This window comes from Nerophis ophidion, linkage group LG22, assembly GCF_033978795.1.
Source record: "Nerophis ophidion isolate RoL-2023_Sa linkage group LG22, RoL_Noph_v1.0, whole genome shotgun sequence".
Classification (NCBI taxonomy): domain Eukaryota; kingdom Metazoa; phylum Chordata; class Actinopteri; order Syngnathiformes; family Syngnathidae; genus Nerophis; species Nerophis ophidion.
Window position 1 is genome coordinate 8,776,686 of NC_084632.1, and position 27,638 is coordinate 8,804,323.

The window sequence follows — 27,638 nt, forward strand, 5'->3', positions numbered from 1 at the left end:
ATTCTTCGTCGAAAAAACAGAAGCTAAAATGAAGAATTAAATTAAAATGTATTTATTATTCTTTACAATAAAAACATTTAATTTACTTGAACATTGATTTAAATTGTCAGGAAGGAATTTAAAAGGTAAAAAGTTGTGTGTTTAAAAATCCTAAAATCATTTTTAAGGTTGTATTTTTTCTCTAAAATTGTCTTTCAGAAAGTTATAAGAAGCAAAGTAAAAAAATAAATGAATTTATTTAAACAAGTGAAGACCAAGTCTTTAAAATATTTTCTTGGATTTTCAAATTGTCTCTCTTAGAATTAAAAATGTTGAGCAAAGCGAGACCAGCTTGCTAGTAAATACATCCATTTTCTACCGCTTGTCCCTTTTGGGACAAGCGGTAGAAAATGGATGGATGCATGTTTTGGACCGTTTTTTTCCTTTCTGCTGACTTCCATGTTCATCATATGAAATATAACAAGAAAAAACATATTTTTTTGTAATCATCTTGCTACTGGGATGAGAATCAGCACCTCCAAGTCCGAGTCCATGGTTCCCGCCCGGAAAAGGGTGGAGTGCCGTCTCCGGATTGGGGAGGAGATCTTGCACCAAGTGGAGAAGTTCAAGTACCTAGGAGTCTTGTTCATGAGTGAGGGAAGAGTGGATTGTGAGATCGACAGGCGGATCTGTGAGGCGTCTTCAGTAATGCGGACGCTGTATCGATCCGTTGTGGTGAAGAAGGAGCTGAGCCGGAAGGCAAAGCTCTCAATTTACCGGTCGATCTACGTTCCCATCCTCACCTATGGTCATGAGCTTTGGGTCATGACCGAAATAACAAGATCACGGGTACAAGCGGCCAAAATGAGTTTTTTCGGCCGGGTGAAGTGAAGTGAATTATATTTATATAGCGCTTTTCTTTAGTGACTTAAAGCACTTTACTTAGTGAAACCCAATATCTATGTTACATTTAAACCAGTGTGGGAAGCACTGGGAGCAGGTGAGTAAAGTGTCTTGCTCAAGGACACAACGGCAGTGACTAGGGTGGCAGAAGCGGGAATCGAACCTGCAACCCTCAAGTTGCTGACATGGCCACTCTACCAACCGAGCTATTCCGCCCCGGGGCGAGATGCTCTGTCATCCGGGAGGAACTCAAAGTAAAACCGCTGCTTCTCCACATCGAGAGGAGCCAGATGAGGTGGTTCGGGCATCGGGTCAGGATGCCACCCGAACGCCTCCCGAGGGAGGTGTTTAGGGCACGTCCAACCGGTAGGAGGCCACGGGGAAGACCCAGGACACGTTGGGAAGACTATGTCTCCCGGCTGGCCTGGGAACGCCTCGGGATCCCCCGGGAGTAGCTGGACGAAGTGGCCGGGGAGAGGGAAGTCTGGGCTTCCCTGCTTAGGCTGCTGCCCCCGCGAGCCCACCTCGGATAAGCGGAAGAAGATGGATGGATGGATTTTGCTACTCTTAGACATTTTTTTTTTTTGTATTTCAAAATAAAATTCAAGTAGGATTTTGGTTTTCAACAATAATTACCGAAGTAAACATTGCTCTTACTGGAGCATATATGCTTACTGTTTGTAAATGTAATGAAAAGAAGACAATATGGTGTTGCTTGTTTTATTACTGCTGTGAACCACAGTCCAGTTGGAGACAATTAGGATGGCACATGCTATTAATCTCATAAAAAGGCAGTTGTACAAACGCTTCTTTGTTTTACCGATTTGGGAGCAGCTGCATGACCACTGGTTTTATCCCCCCCGCCATGATCATTTCACTTAAAGGCCTACTGAAATGAGATTTTCTTATTTAAACAGGGATAGCAGGTCCATTCTATGTGTCATACTTGATCATTTCGCCATATTGCCATATTTTTGCTGAAAGGATTTAGTAGAGAACATCGACGATAAAGTTCGCAACTTTTGGTCGCTGATAAAAAAGCCTTGCCTTTACAGGAAGTACGAGAGTGTGACGTCACCGGTGTGAGGGCTCCTCACATCCTCACATCCTCACATTGTTTATAATGTGAGCCTCCAGCAGTAAGAGCGATTCGGACCGAGAAAGCGACAATTTCCCCATTAATTTGAGCGAGGATGAAAAACAGCCCCAAAGCATGATGTTTCCACCCCCATGCTTCACAGTAGGTGTGGTGTTCTTGGGATGCAACTCAGTATTCTTCTTCCTCCAAACACGACGAGTTGAGTTTATACCAAAAAGTTCTATTTTGGTTTCATCTGACCACATGACATTCTCCCAATCCTCTGCTGTATCATCCATGTATCCATTTTGGTATAAACTCAACTCGTCATGTTTGGAGGAAGAAGAATACTGAGTTGCATCCCAAGAACACCACACCTACTGTGAAGCATGGGGGTGGAAACATCATGCTTTGGGGCTGTTTTTCTGCTAAGGGGACAGGACGATTGATCCGTGTTAAGGAAAGAATGAATGGGGCCATGTATCGTGAGATTTTGAGCCAAAACCTCCTTCCGTCAATGAGAGCTTTGAATGGTTGACCACCATAATTTACAAATAAATTCTTTAAAAATTCCTACAATGTGAATTCCTGGATTTTTTTTCCACATTCTGTCTCTCACAGTTGAAGTGTACCTATGATGAAAATTACAGACCTCTGTCATCATTTTAAGTGGGAGAACTTGCACAATCGGTGGCTGACTAAATACTTTTTTGCCCCACTGTATTTACATCCAACACAATTTCCCAACTCATATGGAAATGGGATTTGTAGGTTTTTCCACCCCCATGCTTCACAGTAGGTGTGGTGTTCTTGGGATGCAACTCAGTATTCTTCTTCCTCCAAACACGACGAGTTGAGTTTATACCAAAAAGTTCCATTTTGGTTTCATCTAACCCAGTGGTCCCCAAACATTTTTGTATCCGCGGTCCGGTCAACGCTTGATAATTTGTCCCGCGGCCCGGGGGCTGGGGGGGGAAGCCTTTTTATTTATTTTTTCTTTGTCATGAAAAAGGGATGTGAAAAAGGGAGGTTTTTGTGGTTGGTGAACTAATTGTAAGTGTATATTGTGTTTTTTTATGTTTATTTAATAAAAAAAATATATATATGTATATATATATATATATATTTTTTTTTTAATAATAAAAATGAATTTAAAAATTATTCTGCGGCCCGGTACCAATCGGGCCGAGGCCCGGTGGTTGGGGACCACTGATCTAACCACATGACATTCTCCCAATTCTCTGCTGTATCATCCATGTATCCATTTTGGTATAAACTCAACTCGTCGTGTTTGGAGGAAGAAGAATACTGAGTTGCATCCCAAGAACACCATACCTACTGTGAAGCATGGGGGTGGAAACATCATGCTTTGGGGCGGTTTTTCTGCTAAGGGGACAGGACGATTGATCCGTGTTAAGGAAAGAATGAATGGGGCCATGTATCGTGAGATTTTGAGCCAAAACCTCCTTCCATCGTGAGAGCTTTGAATGGTTGACCAAATACTTATTTTCCACCATAATTTACAAATAAATTTTTTAAAATTCCTACCATGTAAATTCCTGGATTTTTTCCCCCCACATTCTGTCTCTCACAGTTGAAGTGTACCTATGATGAAAATTACAGACCTCTGTCATCATTTTAAGTGGGAGAACTTGCACAATCAGTGGCTGACTAAATACTTTTTAGCCCCACTGTATTTACATCCAACACAATTTCCCAACTCATATGGAAATGGGATTTGTAGGTTTTTCCACCCCCATGCTTCACAGTAGGTATGGTGTTCTTGGGATGCAACTCAGTAATCTTCTTCCTCCAAACACGACGAGTTGAGTTTATACCAAAAAGTTCTATTTTGGTTTCATCTAACCCAGTGGTCCCCAAACATTTTTGTATCCGCGGTCCGGTCAACGCTTGATAATTTGTCCTGCGGCCCGGGGGTTGAGGGGAATCCTTTTTTTTTTTTCTTTGTCATGAAAAACGGACGTGAAAAAGGGAGGTTTTTGTGGTTGGTGCACTAATTGTAAGTGTATATTGTGGGTTTTTTTTATGTTTATTTAATAAAAAAAAATATATATGTATATATATGTATATTTTTTTTTATAATAAAAATGAATAAAAAAATTCTTCTGTGGTTGGGGACCACTGATCTGACCACATGACATTCTCCCAATCCTCTGCTGTATCATCCATGTATCCATTGTGGTATAAACTCAACTCGTTGTGTTTGGAGGAAGAATACTGAGTTGCATCCCAAGAACACCATACCTAATGTGAAGCATGGGGGTGGAAACATCATGCTTTGGGGCTGTTTTTCTGCTAAGGGGACAGGACGATTGATCAGTGTTAAGGAAAGAATGAATGGGGCCATGTATCGTGAGATTTTGAGCCAAAACCTCCTTCCGTCAGTGAGAGCTTTGAATGGTTGACCACCATAATTTACATATAAATTCTTTAAAATTCCTACAATGTGATTCTTTTTTTCACATTCTGTCTCTCACAGTTGAAGTGTACCTATGATGAAAATTACAGACCTCTGTCATCATTTTAAGTGGGAGAACTTGCACAATAGGTGGCTGACTAAATCAGACTGCATGGTTGTTAGTTGTGGGTTTCAGTAGGCCTTTAAATCATTTCCCCCCAAACACTCCTAAGAGTTATTCATTTGCGTGCCTTTATTGTGCAGGACTGCGCCGTGCCGGTGTTGTTCATTTGGGTCCCAGCATGTCGCTGGGCTTCACCCACTGGTCAAACTGCTCCTCCGTGAGGTATCCCAGCTCCACGGCCACCGCCTTCAGCGTGGAGCCCTTCTTGTGCGCCGTCTTGGCGATGGCGGCCGCCTTGTCGTAGCCGATGTGCGGGTTGAGGGCGGTGACCAGCATGAGCGACTCGTTCATCAGCTTCTCGATCCTCTCCTTGTTGGCCCGGATGCCCACCACGCAGTTGCGGGTGAAGGAGACGGAGGCGTCGCCCAGCAGCCGCGCCGAGTTGAGCACGTTCTTCACCATCATGGGCTTGAAGACGTTGAGCTCGAAGTGGCCGTTGCTGCCGCCGACGGTGACGGCCACGTGGTTGCCCATGACCTGGGCGGCCACCATGGTCATGGCCTCGCACTGGGTGGGGTTCACCTTGCCGGGCATGATGCTGCTCCCGGGCTCGTTCTCCGGGAGGATGAGCTCCCCCAGGCCGGAGCGCGGCCCCGAGCCCAGGAAGCGGACGTCGTTGGCGATCTTCATCATGCTGACGGCCACCGTGTTCAGGGCGCCGCTCAGCTCCACCAGGGCGTCGTGCGCCGCCAGGGCTTCGAACTTGTTCGGGGCGGTGATGAAGGGAAGCCCGGTGAGGGCGGAGACGGTGGAGGCCACCTTTTCGGCGAAGCCCACGCGGGTGTTGAGGCCCGTGCCGACCGCCGTGCCTCCGGCGGCCAGCTCGTACACCCTGGGCATGGCGGCTTTGACGCGTTGGATGCTGTAGTTGACCTGCTGCACGTAGCCGCTGAACTCCTGTCCGAGCGAGAGCGGCACGGCGTCCTGAGTGTGCGTGCGGCCGATCTTGATGATGTCTCGAAACTCCTCCGCCTTGGCCGCCAACGCGGCATGCAGCGTCTCCAGGCCGGGCAGCAGAACCTGGTGGACCTCGGTGGCAACGGCAATGTGCATGGCCGTAGGGAAGGTGTCGTTAGAACTCTGGCTCTTATTGACGTGGTCGTTGGGGTGGACCGGGTCTTTAGAACCCAGCTGCCCGCCGAGAATCTCAATAGCCCGGTTGCTGATCACCTCGTTGACGTTCATGTTGGTCTGGGTGCCGGAGCCGGTCTGCCACACCACCAGAGGGAAGTGATCGTCCAGCTGGCCCGACGCGACTTCATCCGCCGCCTGGCAAATGGCGTCGGCTATCTTCGGGTCCAGGCCGTAGTCTTTGTTGACTACCGCCGCCGCTTTCTTCAGGACCCCGAAGGCCTGGATGACACGAAGCGGCATTCTCTCCGACGGTCCTCCGATCTGGAAGTTGATGGTGGACCTGACCGTCTGGGCGCCATAGTACTTGTCCGAGGGCACCTTGAGTTCGCCGAACGTGTCCCGTTCCACTCGGAACCCTGAGCTGGCCATCCTGCACGGGACGCTGGCACCTTTACACGCCACGCCGACTGGCTGCAATGTCCGGAGATGGCAGTGAAAGCGCTGCAGGCGTCGGAAAGAACGAAGCATGGCTGCTGCGGAAGAGGTGAATCCCGACCTTTAGCGCTGGTCCCGAGCTGCCATTGGGTCGACGGCAGCCAATAGGAGAGGAGCGCGGGTGGGAGTTCCTGGTTGATGACCAATCACAGGAGGACATTGAATGGTTAGTTATAAAGTGACATGACTGTTTCCGGTTTACCCTTTTTTTTTTTTTAATGTTTTTGTTTTTGTTTTGTTTTTTGACAACATAAAAAGGAAACACTAAATTGGCCCTATTGTGTGAATGAGAGTGTGAATGTTGTCTGTCTATCTGTGTTGGCCCTGCGATGAGGTGGCGACTTGTCCAGGGTGTACCCCGCCTTCCGCCCGATTGTAGCTGAGATAGGCGCCAGCGACCCCGAAAGGGAATAAGCGGTAGAACATGGATGGATGGATGGACAACATAAAAAGGGTGTCACGCCAAATGTCTTCCCTCTACTACAACCCCCCGCCCCCATTTACTTCCGGGGTCATGATTAATACAGCTGTTTTGTTAACGCTATATTATAAAAATATAACGCTATATTATAAAAATACAGACGTTTTGTTAATGCTATATTATAAAAAAAAAATAAAAAATGAAAAAAATAATTTACAAACATAAGCTATGGCAGGGGTAGGGAACCTATGGCTCTAGAGCCAGATGTGGCTCGTTTGATGACCACATCTGGCTCTCGGATAAATGACAAATGACAAATGGGTTGTACTTGTATAGCGCTTTTCTACTTTCAAGGTACTCAAAGCGGTTTGACACTACTTCCACATTTACACATTCACACACTGATGGAGGGAGCTGCCATGCAAGGCGCCAACCAGCACCCATCAGGAGCAAGGGTGAAGTGTCTTGCTCAGGACACAATGGACGTGACGAGGTTGGTGCTAGGTGGGAATTGAACCAGGGATCCTCGGGTTGCGCACGGCCACTCTCTCACCGCGCCACGCCGTCCCTATCTGAGCTGACATTGCGTAACACGATAAGTAATGAATAATTCCACATGTAATCACAGTGTTAAAAAAAAAGTTCAAAATATGAAACATTCTCATGCATTTTTAATCCATCCATCCTTTTTCTACCGCACCAGTTCAAGAAGTTGCGTTAATGGTAAGAAGTTATTTATTTATTATTGGTTAGTCTAGGGCACGGGTCGGGAACCTTTTTGGCAGAGAGAGCCAAAAAGCCAAATATTTTAGAATATATTTCCGTAAGAGCCATATAATATTTTTTTCAAACACTGAACACAACTAAACACGTGCATTTTTAAGTGAGACCAACATTTCTAGAGTATAATAGGTCTCTTATTATTTGTAATATATTGTTATTCTGAAGCTAACTGTGGAGGGGGCGTGGCCTGCGGGCCTGCAGCGACAGGTGCGTAAAGGGCCCACCTGGGCCTTGTTATCTAATCACCTGTCGCTCTGTTACAAGCAGCAGCCAGGAGGAGGGACTGGGTTTGGGCTGGAAATACTATTGCTGGAAAGCAACTAAAAGACTTATTTAATTTAAAAAAATATATATATATTGTAACCCTGAAACAGGCTCTCATGTCGGTGCTTGGGGGTCTGAAGAACCCCCAGGAGGGCAAGCCCCACACTAACCAATAATAAAAAAATAACTTCTTACCATTAACGCAACGTCTTGAACAGGTGCGGTAGAAAACGGATGGATGGATTAAAAATGCATGAGAATGTTTTATATTTTGAACATTATTTTTAACACTGTGATTACAAGTGGAATTATTCATTACTTATCGTGTTAAGCAATGTCAGCTCAGATTTATCCGAGAGCCAGATGCAGTCATCAAAAGAGCCACATCTGGCTCTAGAGCCATAGGTTCCCTACCCCTGGTCTCGGGCTTGCCCTCCTGGGGGTTTTTCAGACCACCAAGCACCGACATGAGAGCCTGTTTCAGGGTTACAATATTGTTTTATTTTTCAATAAGTCTCTTAGTTTCTTTCCAGCAATTGTCTTTTCCTCTTTCGTTCTCGCATGTGCTCTGGCTCCAGCCCCAACCCCATCTCTCCTCCTGGCTGCTGCTTATAACAGAGCGACAGGTGATTAGATAATAAGGCCCAGGCGGCCCATCTACGCACCTGTCGCTGATTTCGAGGCCGGTCCTGGCACATCCCAGTTCGCTGCAGGCCCGCAGGCCACGCCTCCTCCACAGTTAGCTTCAGAATAACACTGTTATTACAAAGAATAAGAGACCTATTATACTCTAGAAATGTCGGTCTTACTTAAAATGAACACATTTAGTTGTGATCAGTGTTGAAAAAAATATTATATGGCTCTTACAAAAATACATTTTAAAATATTTGGATTCCTAGCTCTCTGAGCCAAAAAGGTTCCCGACCCCTGAGCTATGGGATGATGTAAGACGAAACGTGAGGAAACGTGACCCCGGAAGTAAATGTGTCATCCCATAGCTTGTGTTTGTAAATAGTTTTTTTAATTTAATTTTCTTATAATATAGCGTTAACAAAACGTCTGTATTTTTATAATATAGTGTTATATTTTTATAATATAGCGTTAACAAAATGTCTGTATTAATCATGACCCCGGAAGTAAATGGGGGGGAAGGTTTTTGTAGGAAGGAAGAAATTTTGGTGTGATAAGGGACTTAAATTGTTTTTAATCAATACACAATACCCTTTAAAAGTGGTTTTTAACCTTGTTGGAGGTACTGAACCCAATTAGTTTCATTCACCTAACCCTTCGTGGTGAAAAATAAAATGGTTTTTTTTCAAATCCAAGACAAAGTTATATGTTTTTGGTAACACTTTAGTATGGAGAACATATTCTAAACAACAAAGACTTAATTTAGAGGTTTTTGGACACTAGGGGAACATATTCTAAGTAACAAAGACTTAAAGGCCTACTGAAATGAGATGTTCTTATTTAAACGGGGATAGCAGGTCCATTCTATGTGTCATACTTGATCATTTCGCCATATTGCCATATTTTTGCTGAAAGGATTTAGTAGAGAACATCGACAATAAAGTTCGCAACTTTCGGTGCTAACAGAAAAGCCCCGCCTCTACCGGAAGATGCAGACGATGACGTCACATGTTGATGGCTTCTCGCATATTCATATTGTTTTTAATGGGAGCCTCCAACAAAAAGAGCTATTCGGACCGAGCAAATGACAATTTCCCCATTAATTTGAGCGAGGATGAAAGATTCGTGTTTGAGGATATTGATACCGACGGATTAGAAAAAAAAAAAAAACGCAATTGCATTGGGAGCGATTCAGATGTTTTTAGACACATTTACTAGGATAATTCTGGGAAATCCCTTATCTTTCTATTGTGTTGCTAGTGTTTTAGTGAGTTTAACAGTACCTGATAGTCGGAGGGGTGTGTCCACGGGTGTGTTGACGCGCAGTGTCTCAGGGAAGTCGACGGCAGTTTTATGGGCGGCACAAGCTCAGCTGATATCCAGTAAGAAGCGACTTTTTACCACAATTTTCTCACCGAAACCTGCTTGTTGACATTCCGTCGTGATTCACGTTCGCTTGACCGCGCTCTGATCCATAGTAAAGTCTCACCTCCAGGAATTTTAAACAAGGAATCACCATGTGTTTGTGTGGCTAAAGCTTCCTTACTCCATCTTTCTACTTTGACTTCTCCAATATTAATTGAACAAATTGCAAAAGATTCAGCAACACAGATCTCCAAAATACTGTGTAATTATGCCGTTAAAGCAGATGACTTTTAGCTGTGTGTGTGTGCAGCGCTCATATTTCCTTAAAACCCGTGACGTCATGTTTATACGTCATCATTCCGCGACGTTTTCAAGACGAAACTACAGGGAAATTTAAAATTGCAATTTAGTAAACTAAAGCGGCCGTATTGGCATGTGTTGCAATGTTAATATTTCATCATTGATATATAAACTATCAGACTGCGTGGTCGGTAGTAGTGGGTTTCAGTAGGCCTTTAATTTAGAGTTATTTGGTTAGGGTTAGGGTTAGATCAGGGGTGTCAAACTCAAATACAGAGTGGGCCAAAATTTAAAACTGAACAAAGCCGTGGGCCAAGGTTGAACAAATTAACATTTTTAATAGGGAACCAAACAAGTTTTGCATTGAATATTGAACAAGCAAGGCTTATATAACTTTATATTGACGTGCAAAATCATTGAGTTTCAAATAATAATGAAAAAATATCAATGGCATATCAAATTAAATTTTAATAAACATTGAATGCCTCTTTTCTATTTTGCAGCCTTCTGAGTTAAATATGAACATAAACTTTTTTCCACAGGCTAATAATACATTTGAAAAGAAATTAACAATAATGAATGAATCAAACATTCAAGCCTTGAGGTAGCAAAAGAAAGTGCATGAATAAAATGTTAATTATTGCTCAGTTTGCTACACTGATTTGCTTTAACACTGAATATGGAACAAGCAACGCTTATATAACTTCATAGTGCAAAATCAATTTTCAAAAAACAAACGATAGAACATCAATGGCATATTAAATATAATTTTATTTAAAATGTAATGCCTCTTTTCTTTTTGCAGCCTTCTAAAGTAAATATCAACATTAACTTTTTCCACAGGCTAATACATTTGAAAATTAAATAACAATGAGGTGGGCGGGGTTTGGTGGTAGCAGGGGGTGTATATTGTAGCGTCCTGGAAGAGTTAGTGCTGCAAGGGGTTCTGGGTATTTGTTCTGTTGTGTTACGGTGCAGATGTTCTCCCGAAATGTGTCTGTCGATCTTGTTTGGTGTGGGTTCACAGTGTAACGCACATTTGTAACAGTGTTAAAGTTGTTTATACCGCCACCCTCAGTGTGACCCGTATGGCTGTTGACCAAGTATGCCTTGCATTCAGTTATGTGTGCTTACGAGCCGCTTACATAATGTGTAAAAATGGCTTCACGGTGGAAGAGTGGTTAGTGCGTTTGCCTCACAATACGAAGTTCCTGCAGTCCTGGGTTCAAATCCAGGCTCGGGATCTTTCTGTGTGGAGTTTGCATGTTCTCCCTGTGAATGTGTGGGTTCCCTCCGGGTACTCCGGCTTCCTCCCACTTCCAAAGACATGCACCTGGGGATAGGTTGATTGGCAACACTAAATTGGCCCTAGTGTGTGAATGTGAGTGTGAATGTTGGCCCTGCGACTTGTCCAGGGTGTAACCCGCCTTCCGCCCGATTGTAGCTGAGATAGGCGCCAGCGACCCCTAAAGGGAATAAGCGGTGGAAAATGGGTGGATGGACAACGTGAAATGGAATTATTTATTTTTTGTCCTCAAAATTCTACACACAATGCCCTATAACGACGATGTGAAATGGAATTATTTCTTTCTTGTCCTCAAAATTCTGCACACAATATGACGTGAAGTGAATTATATTTATATAAAGTTTTTTTTCTAATGACTCGAAGCGCTTTATATAGTGAAACCCAATATCTAATTTTTACATTTAAACCAGTGTGGGTGGCACTGGGAGCAGGTGGGTAAAGTGTCTTGCCCAAGGACACAACGGCAGTGACTAGGATGGTGGAAGCGGGGATCGAACCTGCAACCCTCAAGTTGCTGGCACGGCCACTCTACCAACCGAGCAATACCCTATAATGACAACGTGAAATGGAATTATTTCTTTTTCGTCCTCAAAATTCTGCACACAATACCCAGTAATGACAACGTGAAATGGAATTATTTATTTTTTGTCCTCAAAATTCTGCACACAATACCCTATAATGACAACGTGAAATGGAATTATTTCTTTTTTGTCCTCAAAATTCTGCACACAATACCCTATAATGACAACGTGAAATGGAATTATTTCTTTTTTGTCCTCAAAATTCTGCACACAATACCCTATAATGACAACGTGAAATGGAATTATTTCTTTTTTGTCCTCAAAATTCTGCACACAATACCTTATAATGACAACGTGAAATGGAATTATTTCTTTTTTTGTCCTCAAAATTCTACACACAATACCCTATAATGACAACGTGAAATGGAATTATTTATTTTTTGTCCTCAAAATTCTACACACAATGCCCTATAACGACGAGGTGAAATTGAATTATTTCTTTTTTGTCCTCAAAATTCTGCACACAATGTGACCTGAAGTGAATTATATTTATATAAAGTTTTTTTTCTAATGACTCGAAGCGCTTTATATAGTGAAACCCAATATCTAATTTTTACATTCAAACCAGTGTAGGTGGCACTGGGAGCAGATGGGTAAAGTGTCTTGCCCAAGGACACAACGGCAGTGACTAGGATGGCGGAAGCGGGGATCGAACCTGCAACCCTCAAGTTGCCAGCACGGCCACTATACCAACCGAGCAATACCCTATAATGACAACTTGAAATAGAATTATTTCTTTTTTTGTCCTCAAAATTCTACACACAATACCCTACAATGACAACGTGAAATGGAATTATTTATTTTTTGTCCTCAAAATTCTACACACAATACCCTATAATTGCTTCAAAACTCACCAAATTTTACACACACATCAGGACTGGCGAAAATTGCCATTTAATAAAAAAACAAACCCCAAAAATTAAAATTGCGCTCTAGCGCCCCCTAGGAAAAAAAAACAGACAAAACTACTTGTAACTTTTGTTAGGAATGTCGTAGAGACATGAAACGAAAACCTCTATGTAGGTCTGACTTACACCTACATTTCATACACTCACTTCCTTCAGCAACAATCAACAGGAAGTTGGCAAAAAAAAAACTTCAAAACAAAATTTTCCTAAAAAATGTCATTTTTGCCAGTGTGTCGATGTTAATACTACGCCGAGTTGGTAAGTCTATCTGTTTGCTAATAGTAGCTACTATACATCCATCGTCTAACGCTTATCCGGGTTTGGGTCGCGGGGGCAGCAGCCAAAGCAGTCCCGTCCATCCCTGCTTGCAGCTTTAACAATTACTGCTAATAATAGTAATAATACAATTACTACAACTACTAATGATACTACTATGACAATTACTGCTAATAATAGTCATACTTTCAATTACTATGACTACTAATCATAATACTACAGTTACTACTACTAGTAGTATCAATACAATTACTACTACTAACAATAGTAATACTATAACTACTACTACTAATAATACTACAATTATTACTAATACCAAAACTACTAGTTTTACTACTAGTATTACAGCTATAACTACTACCAGTACGAATGTCGTTGATACATGAAACAAAAACCTATGTAGGTCTCACTTAGACCTACATTTCATATATTGACAACCCCCAGCAAAAATCAACAGGAAGTTTGCTATTCCCCCTTCTAAACAAAAGTGGGGTCAAAACTGTCAACCTTTTTCCAAACATTATCTCCTCTGAGCGCGTTTGAGATGCAGAGCAAGTAGGTAATGTGCGGGTGAAGACATGTTGAACGGGTACTGGCCGGAAGCACCAGCCAAATATGCGGGCCCGACCAACGTTGCTTGCAGCTTTAATTATGTGTTGGTTTTTTGACAACATAAAGAGGACTTAAATTGTTTTTAATCAGTTTTATTCTTATATCAGTACATGTTTTGAACAGTTATAGATTCAGTTATTTTTTTCTCTGCGGTTATGACGCACACACAAATTGTTATAATAATCAGATTCATGGAAAGCTACACAAAGTAAAAAAAAAAAATACTTTCACAGTTCTTTAAAGCAGTGTTTTTCAACCACTGTGCCGCGGCCGTGAGATACAGTCTGGTGTGCCGTGGGAGATATGGTACAATACAATCGGCAAGATAGGCAACAGTATAAAACATTACAAAACATTATAAAAATAGTACAAAACAGCGCCAGGGGGTTGTAAATTCAAAGTAACAAAAATGTAATACAAAAATATATATATATATATATATATATATATATATATATATATATATATATATATATATATATATATATATATATATATATATATACGTCCAACCGGTAGGAGGCCACGGGGAAGACCCAGGACACGTTGGGAAGACTATGTCTCCCGGCTGGCCTGGGAACGCCTCGTGATCCCTCGGGAAGAGCTAGACGAAGTGGCTGGGGAGAGGGAAGTCTGGGCTTCCCTGCTTAGGCTGCTGCCCCCGCGACCCGACCTCGGATAAGCGGAAGAAGATGGATGGATATAATAAATAAAGTGCAAAGCCATAGGCTCACTCAGATTCAGTAAATAACTTAAATTTGGAACACAGCATCATCGTTTTCACAGCTTTTGTGTTGTTAGAGTCCAACAACACAAAAGCTGTGAAAAAAATAAGTTTCACAGTTCTTTAAAGCAGTGTTTTTCAACCACTGTGCCGCGGCACACTAACAGTCTGGTGTGCCGTGGGAGATATGGTACAATACGATCGGCAAGATAGGCTGGAGATAGTCCAACAACAGTATAAAACATTACAAAACATTATAAAAACAGTACAAAACAGCGCCAGGGGGTTGTAAATTCGAAGTAACAAAAAATAGAATACAAAAAAATATATATATAATAAACAAAGGGCAAAGCCATAGGCTCATTCAGATTCAGTAAATACCGCATTTCCATGAATTGCCGCAGGGCATATAGTATGCGCCTGCCTTCAATTACTGCCGGGTCAAACTCGCTTCACAAAATAATTAGCGCATGCTTTGTCAAACTCGTGACGTCACGAGTGACACTTCCCCTGTCATCATTTTCAAAATGGAGGAGGCTGATTTCAATACCGGTAATTTGAAATCGCATAAAGGGAAGAAGATTAAGAGCTATTCAGTAGGATTTAAGGTCCAAGCTTACATCACACTCACATTTTTACTGCATACCTTTGGTAAGTGCCGGAGTGAGGAGAGGTTTTAAAATAATTAACGCATGCTTACTTTTACCGCATGCCTTTGGTAAGCGCAGGAGTGAGAAGATGGTTTTAAATTAATTAGCGCCCCGGCGGCAATTCAAGGAAATACGGTATCTTACATTTGGAACACAGCATCATCGTTTTCACAGCTTTTGTGTTGTTAGAGGTAGAGAGCGTTTTAACGTAAAGTTCAAAATCTTTTTTAAAGGCACAACAGACAGAAACTTACATTTGTGAATATAAAACTTAGCCAATAGAATAATGAGGTTGCAAATGTAGAATTTATTTTCAAATTGTTCTTCATACAGTGTAAAACCAAAAATCACATCTTTAAAACAAAGCACAAATTTGTCATGAATATTGGATGAAGCGTCAGATGCCCGGGTTTCAAAATAAAAGAACTTCTGGTTTGGCAGGCCTGCCAAACCAGAAGTTCTTTTATTTTGAAGCGTGTCAACAAAGCGTCACCGGAAGTGGTCGGTTGACTGGGCTCGTATCTTCTCGCGGTAACGTTAGCATATTAGCATGTTAGCATAGTGCACCATTAGCCCCCGAAGCTAGCTGCGTCGTTTTCGGCTTTTTCGCGTCGTACCTGTCGACTCCGAGCAGGGAGCGACACACTAAAGGCCGCTTATTTATTTCTCTTTGTGATCGTAGGTGAGTGAGGGAAGCGGGAAAATGCCGCACAGCTTCAAGCCCGGAGACCTGGTGTTCGCTAAAATGAAGGGCTACCCCCATTGGCCAGCCAGGGTAAGCCAGCTAGCATCCATTCAAGTGTCCCACAACACCATCCTAATCATATACATCATGCACATTCTCCACCCTAATCATGCATGCAATCTTTACAAAAGCTCCATTTGCATGCGACAATGTCAGCCTTTAAACATCAGCAGTGAAGCTAAGGTTATTTTAAATGTGAACGTGCAACATACCTTATTTCCTTGAATTGCCGCCCGGGCGCCTATTAATTCAAAACCTCTTCTCACTCCTGCGCTTACCAAAGGCATGCGGTAAAAGTAAGCATGCGCTAATTATTTTAAAACCTCTTCCCACTCCATCACTTACCAAAGGTATGCAGTAAAAATTTGAGTGTGATGTACGCTTGGACCTTAAAGACCCACTGAAATGAGATTTTCTTGTTTAAACGGGGATGGCAGGTCCATTCTATGTGTCATACTTGATCATGACGCCAAATTACCATATTTTTGCTGAAAGGATTTAGTAGAGAACATCCACGATACAGTTAGCAACTTTCGCTGGCTAACAGAAAAGCCCTGTTTCTACTGGAAGTCGCAGTAGAGGCAGGGCGCCAAATTTCTTCCACCCGGAAGAAACTACTTGAAGGACCCCAATGAGGGTGGAAGGACCTTAAAGCAGCCCACACAGCTGCCTGTTTTAAAAGCATTATAATTGGCTGATTGTCATAGGTGAAAAATAACGGTGAGGAAAAATTTTTAGCATTTCAGCAGGCTAACCTTTCAAGCAATTTTTGTTTCGCTAATTTTGCAGCTGTAACCCTTAACGGTGAGGAAAAAATATTAGCATTTCAGCATGCTAACCTTTCAAGCTATTTTAGTTTCGCTAATTTTGCAGCTGTACCCCTTAACGGTGAGGAAAAAATATTAGCAGCATGCTAACCTTTCAAGCTATTTTAGTTTCGCTAATTTTGCAGCTGTAACCCTTAGCGGTGAGGAAAACATATTAGCATTCCAGCATGCTAACCTTTCAAGCTATTTTTGTTTCGCTAATTTTGCAGCTGTAACCCTTAACGGTGAGGAAAAAATATTAGCAGCATGCTAACCTTTCAAGCTATTTTTGTTTCGCTAATTTTGCAGCTGTAACCCTTAACGGTGAGGAAAAAATATTAGCATTCCAGCATGCTAACCTTTCAAGCTATTTTTGTTTCGCTAATTTTGCAGCTGTAACCCTTAACGGTGAGGAAAAAATATTAGCAGCATGCTAACTTTTCAAGCTATTTTTGTTTCGCTATTTTTGCAGCTGTAACCCTTAACGGTGAGGAAAAAATATTTGCATTCCAGCATGCTAACCTTTCAAGCTATTTTTGTTTCGCTAATTTTGCAGCTGTAACCCTTAACGGTGAGGAAAAAATATTTGCATTCCAGCATGCTAACCTTTCAAGCTATTTTTGTTTCGCTAATTTTGCAGCTGTAACCCTTAACGGTGAGGAAAAAATATTTGCATTCCAGCATGCTAACCTTTCAAGCTATTTTTGCTTTGCTAATTTTGCAGCCGTAACCCTTAACGGTGAGAAAAACTATTAGCAGCATGCTAACCTTTCAAGCTATTTTTGTTTTGCTAATTTTGCAGCTGTAACCCTTAACGGTGAGGAAAAAATAATAGCATTCCAGCATGCTAACCTTTCAAGCTATTTTTGTTTCGCTAATTTTGCAGCTTTAACCCTTAACGGTGAGGAAAAAATATTTGCATTCCAGCATGCTAACCTTTCAAGCTATTTTTGCTTTGCTAATTTTGCAGCTGTAACCCTTAACGGTGAGGAAAAAATATTAGCAGCATGCTAACCTTTCAAGCTATTTTTGTTTCGCTAATTTTACAGCTGTAACCCTTAACGGTGAGGAAAAAATATTAGCATTCCAGCATGCTAACCTTTCAAGCTATTTTTGTTTCGCTAATTTTGCAGCCGTAACCCTTAACAGTGAGAAAAAATATTAGCATTCCAGCATGCTAACCTTTCAAGCTATTTTTGCTTTGCTAATTTTGCAGCTGTAACCCTTAACGGTGAGGAAAAAATATTAGCATTCCAGCATGCTAACCTTTCAAGCTATTTTTGTTTCGCTAATTTTGCAGCTGTAACCCTTAACGGTGAGGAAAACATATTAGCATTCCAGCATGCTAACCTTTCAAGCTATTTTAGTTTCGCTAATTTTGCAGCTGTAACCCTTAACGGTGAGGAAAAAATATTAGCATTCCAGCATGCTAACCTTTCAAGCTATTTTTGTTTTGCTAATTTTGCAGCTGTAACCCTTAACGGTGAGAAAAAAATATTTGCATTCCAGCATGCTAACCTTTCAAGCTATTTTTGCTTTGCTAATTTTGCAGCTGTAACCCTTAACGGTGAGGAAAAAATATTTGCATTCCAGCATGCTAACCTTTCAAGCTATTTTTGTTTCGCTAATTTTGCAGCTGTAACCCTTAACGGTGAGGAAAAAATATTAGCAGCATGCTAACCTTTCAAGCTATTTTTGTTTTGCTAATTTTACAGCTGTAACCCTTAACGGTGAGGAAAAAATATTAGCATTCCAGCATGCTAACCTTTCAAGCTATTTTTGTTTCGCTAATTTTGCAGCTGTAACCCTTAACGGTGAGGAAAAAATATTTGCATTCCAGCATGCTAACCTTTCAAGCTATTTTTGCTTTGCTAATTTTGCAGCTGTAACCCTTAACGGTGAGGAAAAAATATTAGCATTCCAGCATGCTAACCTTTCAAGCTATTTTTGTTTCGCTAATTTTGCAGCCGTAACCCTTAACGGTGAGAAAAAAATATTAGCATTCCAGCATGCTAACCTTTCAAGCTATTTTTGCTTTGCTAATTTTGCAGCTGTAACCCTTAACGGTGAGGAAAAAATATTAGCATTCCAGCATGCTAACCTTTCAAGCTATTTTTGTTTCGCTAATTTTGCAGCCGTAACCCTTAACGGTGAGAAAAAAATATTAGCATTCCAGCATGCTAACCTTTCAAGCTATTTTAGTTTCGCTAATTTTGCAGCTGTAACCCTTAACGGTGAGGAAAAAATATTTGCATTCCAGCATGCTAACCTTTCAAGCTATTTTTGCTTTGCTAATTTTGCAGCCGTAACCCTTAACGGTGAGGAAAAAATATTAGCATTCCAGCATGCTAACCTTTCAAGCTATTTTTGCTTTGCTAATTTTGCAGCCGTAACCCTTAAGAGTCATATAACTTGGTATTGGGGTCCTTCAGCCATTGGAGGGGCTGTCACGCCAAATTTCTTCCGGGGGGAAGGTTTTTGTAGGGGGGAAGAAATTTGGCGTGACAGCTCCTCACATCTTCACATTGTTTTAAATGGGAGCCTCCAACAAAAACAGCTATTCGGACCGAAAAAACGACAATTTCGCCATTAATTTGAGCGAGGATGAAAGATTTGTGTTTGAGGATATTGATAGCGACGGACTAGAGAAAAAAAAAAAAAACGCGATTGCATTGGGACGGATCCAGATGTTTTTAGACACATTTACTAGGATAATTCTGGGAAATCCCTTATCTTTCTATTGTGTTGCTAGTGTTTTAGTGAGTTTAACAGTACCTGATAGTCGGAGGTGTGTGTCCACGGGTGTCTTGACGCGCGGTGTCTGATGGAAGTCGACGGCAGTTTTATGGGCGGCACAAGCTCAGCTGATCTCCGGTAAGAAGCTACTTTTTACCACAATTTTCTCACCGAAACCTGCTGGTTGACATTCGGTCGGGATCCATGTTCGCTGTGATCCATAGTAAAGTTTCACCTCAGTGAATTTTAAACAAGGAATCACCGTGTGTTTGTGTGGCTAAAGGCTAAAGCTTCCCAACTCCATCTTTCTACTTTGACTTCTCCATTATTAATTGAACAAATTGCAAAGGATTCAGCAACACAGATCTCCAAAATACTGTGTAATTATGCGGTTAAAGCAGACGACTTTTAGCTGTGTGTGTGCGCAGCGCTCAGGTTTCCTAGCAGCCCGTGGCGTCAAGCGCACACGTCATCATTACGTGACGTTTTCAAGAAAAAACTCCCGGGAAATTTAAACTTGCAATTTAGTAAACTAAAAACTCTGTGTTAATATTTCCTCATTGATATATAAACTATCAGACTGCGTGGTGGGTAGTATTGGGTTTCAGTAGGCCTTTAAATCCTACTGAATAGCTCTTAATCTTCTTCCTTTTATGCGATTTCAAATTACCGGTATTGAAATCAGCCTCCTCCTTTTTGAAAATGATGACAGTGGAAGTGTCACTCGTGACGTCACCAGGCGGTAATACTAAGCATGCGCTATTTATTCTGGAAAGCGAGTTTGACCCGACAGTGGGTCTTAACCAGGGTTCGATCGAACCCTAGGGGTTCGGTGAGTCAACCTCAGGGGTTCGGCGGAGATCAAAACACACCCTGTTGGCATATTACAGATACGGCAACAGCTGACTGATTTGCAGGTGTGTAATTTGTTCTTTGAACAAGGTGATGTTCATGCATGGTTGATTTTGTGCACCAGTAAAAAAACATGGTAACACTTTAGTATGGGGAACATATTCACCATTAATTAGTTGCTTATTAACATGCAATTTAGTAACATATTGGCTCTTAACAAGTCATTAAGTACTAATTAATGCCTTATTCTGCATGGCCTTAACCCTAACCCTGACCCTAACCCTAACCAAATAACTCCAAATTAAGTCTTTAAGCGGTAGAAAATGGATGGATGGATGGAAGTCTTTATTACTTAGAATATGTTCTTAAGTGTCCAAATAAATCTAAATTAAGTCTTTGTTACTTAGAATATGTTCCCCTATAGTAGCGTTTCTCAAAGTGTGGGGAATAGAGACATGACAGGTGGGGCGCGAGGAACGGGAGGGAATTTCACTTAAAAAAAAAAGTTTATTATTATATTCTTGCGGCGGCAATGACCAAGAAGAACGCGGAATTGGAATATAATTACAACACTTTATGTGCATATTTATATCCTATTTACATATTTATATAATATGTAACTACAAACTCCATTCACAGACAGAGTCCCACTGCTTTTATGAGCGGTCAAGCGAGTCAAAAGCCGAAAAAATGTTTTATTTTTTATTTGTGGCGGCCGTAATTCTTTCGTGGCGAGCCGCCACAAATAAATGAATGTGTGGGAAACCCTGACTTGAATGTTACTTGATGTTCAATAAATTTGAAAATGTTAAGCTTGGCATTAGCGTTCTGTTGGGTCGATGGGGGCAGGTGGGGCTTGAAAACTCCCCGTTGTCCAAAGTGGGGGATGACAAAAAAAGTTTGAGAACCACTGCCCTATACTAAAGTGTCACCAAAAACAAACAACTTTGTCTTAAATTTGAAAAAATAAGGGTTCGGTGAATGCGCATATGAAACTATTGGGGTTCCAACAAGGTTAAGAACCACTGCTATATGCCCTGCGGCAATTCAAGGAAATACGGTATTTGCACGAGCTTTTTTCATTTTCTTCAGCAGCATATGCAGGATTTGAAAGCCAGCGATCCTTTTCTACCCCCCCACTTGACTATCTTTGCCTTCAACTGATGCGACGTCGTCTTGTTTTTTCCAGATTGAAGACGTGGCTGATGGAGCAGTGAAACCTCCACCTAATAAAATTCCCATTTTCTTCTTTGGAACTCATGAAACGTAAGAGACTATTTCATCCCACCTCTTTCATATTTTCTATAGAATGCTGCAAGATTTCCCATTTTAGAACGTTTTCAATTCCGTATTTGATTTACCATATGAGTTGGGAAATTGTGTTGGATGTAAATATAAACGGAATACAATTATTTGGAAATCATTTTCAACCCGTATTCAGTTGAATATGCTACAAAGACAACATATTTCATGTTCAAACTGATAAACAAAGTACAGTAATCAACATTGTGACAATATATTTACCTCCTACCTCTTCTTTTGTTTTTCAACATAAAATAATACAATATCAATATCAAAACTAAAGTGCAACCAACATTTTTTCAGGTTGAATTGACAATACCTGCTACGTTTTTTGCCATAGAAATAATACAATTACATGACAAATTGATACAAAAAATTACTGAGCAGTGGTTGGGCCTGCTACTACTCTTTATTTTCATAAACAGCTACAGTAGCAGAGGAAAGTCACAACAAATATAAACACCACAACACAATATCATAATGTCCTAACACAAAAACTGGGTCATCATTGTCACCGACGTCCCACTGGGTGTGAGTTTTCCTTGCCCTTATGTGGGCCTACCGAGGATGTGGTAGTGGTTTGTGTTGTGGTTTGTGCAGCCCTTTGAGACACTAGTGATTTAGGGCTATATAAGTAAACATTGATTGATTGATTGAAAAACTATAAGCCAAAACACGACAACACAAAAATGCAACAGAAGTGACAGTGGACAAGTTTTCACTTAACGACTTCCTGGGACCCGCCCGATTGTAGCTGAGATAGGCACCAGCGCCCCCGCGACCCCAAAGGGAATAAGCGGTAGAAAATGGATGGATGGATGGACTTCCTGGGAGAGAAAGTTGAAAACGGTGTAATAAATGAAGATGAAAAAGTATGTGACAACTTTTTCAGGCATAAATAACTGTTTTTACTTTATTAATAATACTATTATACTGTGTTGATGAAGTTGGTCCGCCGCCGTAACTTGTTCACATCCTTTGTGGCTTTATATTATTTTGTTGTGGCTTTGCAATATTGCCTATCTGAAAGTGGTTTTGTTGCAACTTATATCGTTTTGTCGCGTTTGTGTTAGTTGTGACTTTTCTCAGCCACCGCAGCTATCCGCCATTCTTGTTTTGATGGAGAGGACACCGCAGACAGATAGACTAAATGTTTAACGTCCTATTCAGTAAAAGCGTTACCCTTATATAAAGTCTGCCCTTCTTAAATCGAAAATATTCCTTAAAATTGATCGATTCCCTTTAAATTAATGTAGTACTTTTAACTAGGCGTATTAATTTTTTGTAGTTGTTTTGCTTCTAAATATTTTTTTCAATTACTACTGAAGTAATTCAATTGATGTTTTAATAAAAAAATAGTAATTAAGCAAAGATGGGACCTGCCGTCTTTGAAAAGACCACTAGGGGTTGCAATTTCCTGTACCGTAAAAAGGGCTATTTATATTTATATTGGGCTACAACCATTACAGTATTTTGTATTTCTATAGTGTTTTGTATATTGTACATGATTGCTTGTTATTTTTATTGGATAGTAGTCTGTTTATTTCAATTGTTAGTTTTTCCTTTATTACCTCTTGTGTTTTATATTTTACCCCATATTTGTTCCCACAACCGCACCTTAAGTTGGAGTCTTTAATCTCGTTATATGCAAATATAATGACAATAAAGTCTATTGTATTCTATTCTATTCTATTACTCAATTCAATCAGTTAATCTGATTCGAAAAAAAGCTTAAATTTTAAATGATTTTGCTTTGATTAATCGTTCAGTGTAAAAAAAATAGATAAATCCAGGACGCATAGAATAAGGTAAATCTAATTTAATAGAAGGTAGAAGAAAATAAAAGGTAATCAAAAGTAAAATGAGTAAATACAAGGTGAATAAAAGGTAAAAGAAGGTACATAAATGATATAAGATGGTACATAATGGGTAAAAAACAGTTACTTAAAAGGTAAAAGAAGGTCCATAGATGGTAAAATATGATACATTTAAGGTAGGAAAAGTAAATTAAATGCAAAATAAGGTATGTAGAAGGTAATAAAAGGTAAAAGAAGCTAAAATTAGTCAGTAAAAGGTCAATTAGGTTACATAAAAGGTAAAATAAGGTAAATTAAAAAAGGTTGAGAAAAGGTAAAAGTAGATCAATTAAAGGTAAATTGAAGGTAAAAGAAGCAAATGAAAGAAGGCTAATTAGCAGGTGAAATAAGCTTAAAGGAAAGGTGCATAGAAGGTAGATAAAAGGTAAAATAAGTTAAATAGAAGGTAAATACAAGGTAAAAGGTTAATAAACAAGTTGAATAGAAGGTAAATAAAAGGTAAAATGACTAGAATATCGTTAAAAGAAGGTACCTCGTGTGTATAAGAAAGAATATAGAAAGTAAAAGAAAGTAAATATAAAATAAATAGAAGGTAGTTTAAAGGTAATATAAGAAATAAACAGGGTGAATATAAGGTAAAAGAACTATAGAAGGTAAATAAAAGGTAAATTCAAATAAATACATGATAAAGTAAGGTAAATGAAAGGTAAAATAAGTTAAATATAAGGCAAATAAAGGGTAGAATAAGAAATATAAAAGGTAAAAGAAGAAAAATGAAGGTAAATAAAATGCAGTTGAGAGGCTCCAGTGACCCCCCCGCAACCCTGAAAGGGACAAACGGTAGAATATGGATGGATGGATAAAAGATACAATAAGGTACATAATAGGTAAATGAAAGGTAGAATAAGTTACTTAGAAGGCAAAAAAAGGTAATGAAGGTTATGGCAGATTGAAAAATATTTAATTTCAATTATTTTCCCTGAAACACATATTGAGGCTACAAAGTGTGTTTTACCCATTACTTCATTAATGGAACAAACTATTGGATGGATTACTAAAATAAACTACTTACTCAATGATTAAAATAATTGTTGGCTGCAGCCCGAGTCTGTAATAATCATGGATGAATGGTGCATGAATCCAAAAGGCTGTTGTAAATATGCTGAAGCAGTGAGGGAAAGCACACGCTGCCTTTGTAACGTTATTGTAATGACCTTCTTGCTATTAGGGTGTGTCTTACATGGTTTGACCAGCTGGAGCAGCACTTTCAACAGTCTTTTCTCCCGCAGTGCCTTTCTGGCAGCCAAGGATCTTTTTGCCTATGAAAAGTGTAAAGATCGCTACGGAAAGCCCAACAAAAGGAAAGGCTTCAACGAAGGCCTGTGGGAGATCCAGAACAATCCACACGCTTCCTACAGCGCTCCACCTGTGGTGAGCGTCTCTTCCAGGCCATATGGTGACCACGAACTGACCCCTACTTGCTGTGTCCTCAGCCCCCCAGCTCGTCTGACAGCGAAGGCAACAATGCCGGCGGAGGAAGCGATGACAACGAGGAGGACGACGAAGTAGAAGCCCCCGTGCCCAAGAAGGTGGACTCTGCAAGCGAGGCTGACTCGGATTCTGCCGGTGAGGACCGAGGAAAGGGAGGAAAAGGAGGCGGAGGCGGCGTGAAGCGTAAACCGCAGCCTACTAAGGTAAATGTTTAGATTACCTTCAATTCTGGACTATAGCCGCAACTTTTTCCCTACACTTGAATCCTGTTAAACAGTGTATCTAATTTATGGATTTAATAATAATAACAATACAAATAGTTAAAAAATATAGGTAAATACACTGAGAAGGTGTGTTATTGTTTGTGCTACTGCGCTGTCTCTCGGGCGGGTTTGCTCACTGCAGGTGCTGCAATGCTCTTCTGTTTAGCGCAGGGGTCGGCAATCTTTACCACTCAAAGAGCCATTTCCACCCGTTTCACGAAATGAGGAACGCAACGGGAGCCGCAACTATTCTCGCCAATATCTGCTGGTGGTCACCCAGATGACAAGAATAAGGGCATGCTATGAAGCCATTGCCTTAAACACCTTCTACAACATGTACAAACTGCTTGCCAGTCCAGCAACATGTTGTGAGAGGCTTCCGCAGATGCACGCACACGACTTGATCATTTCGCGATATTGCCATATTTTTGCTGGAAGGATTTAGTAGAGAACATTGACGATAAAGTTCGCTACTTTTGGTCGCTAATAAAAAAGCCTTGCCTGTACCGGAAGTAGCAGACGATGTGCGCGTGACGTCACCGGTGTGAGGGCTCCTCACATCCTCACATTGTTTATAATCATAGCCTCCAGCAACAAGAGCTATTCGGACCGAGAAAGCGACAATTTCCCCATTAATTTGAGCGAGGATGAAAGATTCGTGGATGAGAAAAGTTAGTGAGGCACTAAAAAAAAGGGAAAAAAAAGAAAAGAAAAAGCGACGGCTCCGGGAGGAGGCAGTTGTAGCGTTTCCAATGTAATTAGACACATTTACTAGGATAATTCTGGAAAATCCCTTATCTGCTTTAAGTGTTAATAGTATTTTAGTGAGATTAGATGAGTAAAGTCATACCTGAAAGTCGGATGGCTGAGGTGAACGCCAATGAGGAGCCAAGATCACAGCTGCCTTTTTGACAGCTACAGGAGAAGGTCCCATAATCCACTGAAGTCTCCGGTAAGAGCCGACAATTTTCCCATCCAAAAACTTGCTGGTTGACGTAGAGAAACATGTTCGCTTGACCGCTCTGTGTTAAAGCTTCACAAGAAAAACAAAGAAACACCGGCCGTGTCTCGGTGCTAAAGACAGCTGCAATCCACCGCTTTCCACCAACAGCATTCTTCTTTATAGTCTCCATTATTAATTGAACACATTGCAAAAGATTCAGCAACACAGATGTCCAAATTACTGTGTAATTATGCAATGAAAAGAGACGACTTTTAGCCGTATGTGGTGCTGGGCTAATATGTCCCCTCCAACCAATAACGTCACAAACACGCGTCATCATTCCGTGACGTTTTCAACATGACACTCCGCGGGAAATTTAAAATTTTAATTTAGTAAACTAAACCGGCCGTATTGGCATGTGTTGCAATGTTAATATTTCATCATTGATATATAAAGACTGCGTGGTCGGTAGTAGTGGGTTTCTGTAGGCCTTCAATAACATTTGAGACTCTTTCCCCTGTTGTCACGTGTGAGTGGTGGGAGGAAAACTTTAAATCGTCTGGCGCCACCTCCTGGTTGGCACGTATGCATCTCTAGAATCCGATTATAAGACGAGCCGTGTATGTCGGGCTGTTCTTTTGGTATATTTGGGTCCGCACGGTACCTCGCATTTAAGGCTTCTGTGCTGTCTCGCAGCGTCCTCCTCCCCCGAAAAAGACTCGGCGCTCGTCAAGCGACAGAGACGCGGAGAGCGGAAGCCCGTCCGAGTCAGAAGCCACGCCTTCAGAGTCGGAATCGGGCAAGAACAGTGACCAGGTGGGGAACGTCACTGGTACGACCCCGCTAAGGTCCGATGAAGGCACTAATTGTTTCATGTGTGTTTTCTGCACCAGGATTTTACTCCCGAGAAGAAAACAGCAACAGGGCGAGTCGGAAAGAAGGCAGCAGGCAGAACAAAGAAAAAGGTAAATGATTCGCACGTTTACGTTGGGGCTGCACAAAAAAATGACCTTCTTGGTTCATACAAACATTACAGGAGGGAATCTTCAGGCACCTTACGATGCCATTTGATTCTTGGGCTGACCACCGGCAGGTGCACTGCTGGCCTAAAAATGTTACGTCCAAAAATCACAGACTGGTCATCAAAGTAATAAAAGATAATGTAGCAGCAGTGTATAGTTTTCCTTGGCTAGTCTTTTGTTGTGCACTAAAAGTGTTAATGCTGTAAGGGTTTGCTTATTACACACCAGCTGTTTGATTGTAAATGTTGATTTGAAGTTTTTATCAACACATTTGGAGGTGTTGAAAGCACCATGTAAAATTGCTGATTAAGGGAATTACATTTATATAGCGCTTTTCTCTAGTAACTCAAACCGCTTTACATAGTGGAACCCAATGTTTAAGTTCCATTTAAAGCAGTGTGGGTGGCACTGGGAGCAGGTGGGTCAAGTGTCCTGCAGCAGTGACTCGGATGGCGGAAGCAAGGAATCGAACCTGGAACCCTCAAGTTGCTAGCACGGCCACTTTACCAACCGAGTTATGCCTGCCCAAATGTTTGTCAATAGCAAAGCCAACAATATTAGACTCAAGCCAGCATGTTTTTGGAAAAGTGTAGCCTTACTCAACTTACGTTGGAGCGTTTTTTTGAAAATGGCAAGAGGTTCTTTGGCCAAGTCCACTCTCAGTGCTGCTGAAGTGATCACCAAGTGCTAAGAGCCCGCAACCACTCGC

At 41.1% G+C, this 27,638-nt stretch overlaps 3 protein-coding genes across 3 annotated transcripts in view; 1 reads left to right on the plus strand and 2 right to left on the minus strand.

The window, feature by feature from the left end:
• LOC133540959 (transducin-like enhancer protein 1) overlaps window positions 1-27,638 on the minus strand; it is a 372,555-nt gene that overhangs the window by 132,091 nt on the left and 212,826 nt on the right. The window lies entirely within an intron of this gene.
• On the minus strand, window positions 1,589-6,208 carry LOC133540527 (fumarate hydratase, mitochondrial-like). The gene has a single exon (XM_061883199.1). It carries the CDS (start codon window positions 6,163-6,165, stop codon window positions 4,666-4,668), a length of 1,500 nt encoding a protein of 499 aa, XP_061739183.1. The 5' UTR covers window positions 6,166-6,208; the 3' UTR covers window positions 1,589-4,665.
• The window catches only part of LOC133540526 (hepatoma-derived growth factor-related protein 2-like), a 34,523-nt gene continuing 22,321 nt past the window's right edge, over window positions 15,437-27,638 (plus strand). Inside the window, exons 1-6 of the mRNA XM_061883197.1 lie at window positions 15,437-15,727; window positions 21,281-21,357; window positions 24,500-24,641; window positions 24,704-24,904; window positions 26,604-26,723; window positions 26,801-26,872. Coding sequence (XP_061739181.1) covers window positions 15,656-15,727; window positions 21,281-21,357; window positions 24,500-24,641; window positions 24,704-24,904; window positions 26,604-26,723; window positions 26,801-26,872 — 684 coding nt within the window. The 5' untranslated portion in view covers window positions 15,437-15,655. The remainder of the gene's footprint in view (window positions 15,728-21,280; window positions 21,358-24,499; window positions 24,642-24,703; window positions 24,905-26,603; window positions 26,724-26,800; window positions 26,873-27,638) is intronic.

Bases quoted from the DNA above. Each gene is read 5' to 3' on its own strand.
- LOC133540527 (XM_061883199.1), bottom strand. From the start codon at position 6,165: ATGCTTCGTTCTTTCCGACGCCTGCAGCGCTTTCACTGCCATCTCCGG.